We start from the raw sequence: 6,019 nt of genomic DNA, 5'->3' as shown, positions 1-6,019 counted from the left end.
CCTTGAAAGCGGCAGCTCTAGCCTTTAGCTCAGTGCGGATGTTGCCTGTAATCCATGGCTTGTGGTTGGGATATGTACGTACGGTCAGAGTGGGGATGATGTCGTCGATGCACTTATTAATTAAGCCGGTGACTGATGTGGTACTCATCAATGTTATTGGATGAATCCTGGAACATACACCAGTCTGTGCTAGCGAAACAGTCCTGTAGCTTAGCATCCGCTTCATCGGGCCACTTCCATATTGAGCACGTCACTGGTACTTCCTGTTTGAGTTTTTGCTTATAAGCAGGAATCAGGAGGATAGAGTTATGGTCAGATTTGCCAAATGGGGGGCAATGGAGAGCTTTGTATGTGTTTCTGTGTGTGGAGTAAAGGTGATCTAGAGTTTTTGCCTCTAGTTGCACAGGTGACATGCTGATAAAAGTGAGGTGAGACAGACTTCAGTTCCCCTGCAATAGAATCACTGGCCACTTGGTGCGCCACTTCTGGATGTGCATTTTCATGTTTGTTTATGGCCCTATACAGCTCATTGAGTGCGGTCTTAGTACCAGCATCGGTTTGTGGTTGTAAATAGACAGCTACGAAACATTTGGATGAAAACTCTCTTGGTAAATAGTATGGTCTGCAGCTTATCAATATGGCCGTTGTGGAGTTCTGCACCGGGGGCTCATTGTGCTTGAAGAATGCCAGGGTCAAGGGTGACAGGGGGGTGATGGGGGTGATGGGGCTTCCCCTGCGAGGGAGCAGGTGGCCTATAGGAGAGGCACAACAAAAGTGTCGACCGCCACCTGCTTGCACCTTTAACCATTCATGGTCTGTAGCGGAAGCCGACAACTGTGTCACAAAACGCTGGTTCCACAGTTCCGCCAACCGCACAGGCCCATAGTCTGAGGTCCCGGCCGAGTGGCAGACGATTGGCTGGCTGAAAGCACCTGCCCGCCCGCCTTTTAACACAGACAGCAAGTGCTGAATACAACCTGTCCCGCTGCTGCTCTGACTGACAGACGTGATAATGACTTTGCTGTTCTTCTGTCCTCCTAGAATGTAGCCTAATGACTGGAGTCAACCAGTTGCTATTTTCTCTGCCATCAGACTATGTGTTTCGGCGTCGGATGTTTCCCGATCGGTGCTTCCTGTTGGGTGTAATTGAAGGGGTCAAAGGTTGTGGATGTGTTTAGGGTCAGCGGTGTGATGTATTCTCACCCTGCTTTGTGTAACCAGGGGCTCTGTCCTCCTCTCCTCTCCTCTCCTCTCCTCTCCTCTCCTCTCCTCTCCTCTCCTCTCCTCTCCTCTCCTCTCCTCTCCTCTCCTCTCCTCCTCAGTATGAATGAGGCCAGGACAGGACAGGAGTAGTGCTGCTATAGTTCACTGATGGAACACGGTGAACCTCTGACCCCTCTGTCTCTCTCAGGAAATGAGAACTCTGGGCAAAACGTCACAGGTCTCTGAGGGTTTATCTGTTTCAGGAAACACTGGGGTTGATGTCATTTTTCATACATGTCATATTGTATTTCAAAATGTCTGTAATTGTTTTACCTTAAGGATATGTTCTCTTTCATAATTTTTGGCTTGATCTTGAGCTGTTGGGAGATTTCTAACTTGTGTTATTTAAAAAACGTTTAAATCTGACTTTATGAAGAGCTAAGGGACATTGCTCACGGTGATGCTTGAAATAGCCTTGTCTGATAACTTCAACTGAACAGTCTTAGAGTCGAGGGTTTCTTTTTTTTTAAAGGAAAGAAAATTGTTCTGAATTCCTGAGAACCAAAGTAAACAGGCGACAGAATGAAGTCTGCTTTTAAAAAGCCCCTTCAGCAGCTGAGTAGCAGTACATCATGGAAGGAGGCTGAGTGGAGTGGGGGGATGTCCAGGCCAAGGAAGAAGGGGTGTTGAGTAGCAGTACATCATGGAAGGAGGCTGAGTGGAGTGGGGGGATGTCCAGGCCAAGGAAGAAGGGGTGTTTACATTTAGAGTGGGGGTTGCAAAGGGGGTCCTCCTAACCACAGTGGGCTCACATACAAGGCAGACTGTGTGTGTGGAACTGACCGAAGTCCCTCCCTCCTCTGTTTCCCTACAGATGAGCTGGAGAGAGAGAGAGAGAGAGAGAGAGAGAGAGAGAGAGAGAGAGAGAGAGAGAGAGAGAGAGAGAGAGAGAGAGAGAGAGAGCAAGCGAGTGAGAGAGGGAGAAGCTGTGTGTGTGAGTGTGTATGTGAGAGAGGTGCTGAGTCCTGAAGAGGTCACACAACAGGACAGAGCCCAGCTAGCGCTGCTGAGACGGACTATGCAGAGTAGTGTCTGAGTTTGTCCTGAGGACAGACACCACAACTGGTAAGATAACTCTACAGCTGGTGTGTGTATACAGTAGTTTGTTGTTTTTATGTGCTTTTGTTTAATTTAATTTAATCTCATGTGATTTCATTTAGTTTTATTCAAATGTATGTGATTTCATTTAATTGTATTTACCTTTATGTGATTTCATTTGATTTAATTTAACCTTTTTTTAACCATGCAAGTCATTTAACAACAAATTCATTTTTCATTACACTAGCTAGGTTTCCATCCAATTGGCGACAGATTTTTATGCAAATATTCTAGAATCCGCATAAAGAAAATATGCGCATTTTCCCACCAGTGGTATGTTTCCACCAAATGGACTTGTTTTGGACAAAAATCAGTGCGTGATGAGGTAGTGCACACAAAATGTACTTTTTCACTTAAGTTTTCATGTACAAATAAAAATCTAAAGTTCAATGTGTTTTCATCGCATTTTCAAATAACAAATGTGCCTACTCTGGTCTTGGCACCTGCGCTGTAGCCAACAGCTGGCAGATACAGGGTATGCTGTGCGGGTTGGTTATCTACATGATGAGATTATTATGGATAGGAGCAAGAATATTTTTATTTGTCAAACGGCAGTCAAGCATCAATCATCATGTCAGCAGAATAAGACCCTCAATATTTATTGAAAAGCAGCGTCAAGCTCATCACCGTACACTTTCACCACCCTGTGAAGTTCATCATAACTTATTTAATTTGTTGCCTAATAAACTGCGTAGTGGGAGGACCACACTCCATATCATCGCGTGACTCCAAATGTACTTCGAAATGATGATTATTATATCAGTATTTGCACATAAAGGCGTTTCCACCGCCATTTCCCGCATAATTAATTTTAGCGACACAAAAAGATACCACCATGTCGAACAAACAAATTATCTGTTGGCATTTATACAATTATGCCGAAAATTCCTGTTCCCATTTTTTTTAATACAATATGACTTTACTCGCATAAAAACTGTGTATGGAAACATGATTATTGACATTCTCTCTTGATTATCTCTCATGCTGATATTTTGCCTTCTGCCCTACTACAGATCGGAATGGGAAACACTGACAGCCAGTACAGCAGCTTCAACGTCCCTGGGAAACCCAAACCCTGCTCTCAAAAGTTCCACTCCATTAAGGAGGAGGTCCTGTCCCCCTATAGCTGGTGGAGGGGCAGCGAGGGGGGTGGCCAGGGGCACAAAACCAGAGGCAAGGAAGGGAGGGTCTGCCTGCCCCAGCACAAGATCACTCACAACCAACCTTATGGTTCGTTGCGACACTACGAGCACCACATCGCCAAGGAGGGCAGGGGACTGGGAGGGCCCCCAGGAGCCAAGCTGAAGCCCAGCTCTCCGCAGCGTTGTGGCAGAGGGGACAGCTCCCAAGTGACCAGGAAAAGCAGTTGTCATAATGGCTATGGTTTCCTGGAGAGTAGCGGGGAGAATGTGAATGGTCTCGGGGCTAACGGACAGTGCAACCCTGAGATGACTTCTCTGTGTGAGCCAATAGAGAGCCGCAGCAGCCCCAAGGTGCTCCTCAGTAAGGACGGCAGCATGCATGTGGAGTTCACCAACGCCAGGAGGATGTCTCTGGAGCCTCAAGGTCTTTCAGGCCACAGCCACCCCGCGGTAGCAACCCCAGAGCCCTCTCTGACTAGGACCAGTAAGGGTAGCTCGCTCAGCTCCGAGGGGTCCTGGTACGACTCTCCTTGGGGGAACACCACAGAGCTCAACGACAATGTGTTCACATGTAGTCAGACTGCAGCGAGGGACAACAGTAGTGGCTACACCACCTTCTCATCCGCCCATACTGAGGACATCTCCACGGGGTTCAAGCCCAGCCTCCTCTTCCAGACTGTGGATAGTAACGGACAATATACAAGCCGAGGGTTTAACAGCAATGGGTATAACACTTGCTCTTTGGGCCGCACTGAGGACAGTGGCATCGGAGATTCCATGATTCTCTACCCGGAGCAGAGTCCGTTTAGCCTCCCCTCCCCTCCCGTGTCCCTGTCTGACCTTTATACTGACTCTAACCCCAGCGTGGCGGCTACGTACCCCACCGCTCAGTTCCAGGACATCCCCCAGCACCGGGCGTCGCTGGCCTCGGTGCTGACCCTGGACGTGGTCGACCAGGAAGAGAGCTCAGAGTTGGGCGACCAGCGCTACTCCTCCACTCACAGTCACACGCTGCCCTGCAGGAGGGTCGCCGCCGAGCCCACCTCCATCGCCGTCAGCAACAGCAGGAAGGACAACCTGAAGAGCCGCATCCGGCACCTCAGCGACTGGACAGGAAGTCTGAGCAGGAAGAAGAGAAGACTACAGGTGAGGAAGGAGGGAAAGAAAGGAGAGATGGAAGGAGGAGGGGAGGGTACATAGTGAAGGGGGGAGGGGGCTAAGACTGGACATGTAGTGTAGACTCTTTATCAGATTACCTGTTCCCAGTTACCTATGAGATGAGACTGCTGGCTGAGTATGTGTGATGGTAATCTCATTGTTCAGGTTGTTTTGGCCAACGTGATTGACTGATGGCCGTTGGCTCTTAGATCCAATCAGATGAAGCAGAACACTGCAGTGTCACAGGAATGTCTCTCTGTCAAATATCATCCTATGGCTCTTAAATACCATCAGGCTCACAGTTGTCAGACTGGAGCCTTGGAGATACTCGTGTAGATTGTTCTTTAAACAAAATCAAGCAAGTGAGAGAAACACTCTTAAACACTACTATGAAAGGAAAACCCCCACAAAATATAGTATTCTAACAATCGTTTCAGAACCTTCTATCATTTTGACAGATGTTATGTAAGTCTCCTTAAGGCTTTGTATCGAATTTGAGGGGAAAGATTTCAAAGGTTGGAGGTCAGAAAGGAAATCTTCCCCGCTTCTTTTGTTGCCGGAGAACGGTACATTAGGCCAGAGTCACACATGACCAAGCATTTCCAGCATTACTTGAGCTAAAATACTATAGTGCCTTGAATAGCCTTCATTTGTCGACAGTGGACAAGAGGATGCAATCAGGTAATAATGATGGTGTTATATGACTCCATGGCGTTTTTTCTCTGTATTGTATAGCAGGCTGAGACCCTGCCTCCTGGCTATGTAAGAGGAACCCTGTTTATTGTTCGCTATTAATGAGAGATTACGGTCACCGTTCTACTGAACCAGTGATGTTAGGAAGGGCTTTGTCTTGTTCCAGTGGGAATGGGAATGAATTAATAGATACAGCATTTAAGAGCTTTAGATCAGTGGGTCAAGAATCGAGAGTACTCATTCACAGGTGGGTTCACCCAAAGATACCTACAGTATAACTAACTTACCCTTTCATCTGTGAGTCGAGACTAGAGCCTGATTCCTTTTGGGTCGCAGTCTAAGACTAGGTCCTGGTTTTGTTTATTTGTTGGTCACAAGAAACCTTTAAAATGTTTAGGCGGAGCACAAGTCACAAAAAACCTTTAAGATGTTTAGGCGGAGCACAAGTCACAAGAAACCTTTAAGATGTTTAGGCGGAGCACAAGTCACAAGAAACCTTTAAGATGTTTAGGCGGGACACAAGTCACAAGAAACCTTTAAGATGTTTAGGCGGAGCACAAGTCACAAGAAACCTTTAAGATGTTTAGGAGGGACACAAGTCACAAGAAACCTTTAAGATGTTTGGGCGGGACACAAGTCACAAGAAACCTTTAAGATGTTTAGGC

General features: G+C 47.0%; 1 protein-coding gene across 1 annotated transcript in view; it reads left to right on the top strand.

The window, feature by feature from the left end:
• Positions 1-3,380: 3,380 nt before the first annotated feature.
• Positions 3,381-6,019, top strand: part of LOC311108367 (rho guanine nucleotide exchange factor TIAM2-like) — a gene marked incomplete at both ends in the record, with an annotated part of 35,271 nt that continues 32,632 nt past the window's right edge. Inside the window, one exon of the mRNA XM_084151002.1 lies at positions 3,381-4,649. Within this exon, the coding sequence (XP_084007128.1) occupies positions 3,381-4,649 (1,269 nt within the window). The remainder of the gene's footprint in view (positions 4,650-6,019) is intronic.

The sequence above is a fragment of the Coregonus lavaretus genome (genome assembly GCF_964263955.1).
Source record: "Coregonus lavaretus genome assembly, chromosome: 33".
NCBI lineage: Eukaryota > Metazoa > Chordata > Actinopteri > Salmoniformes > Salmonidae > Coregonus > Coregonus lavaretus.
This window is presented reverse-complemented; position numbering and strand designations above follow the sequence as displayed.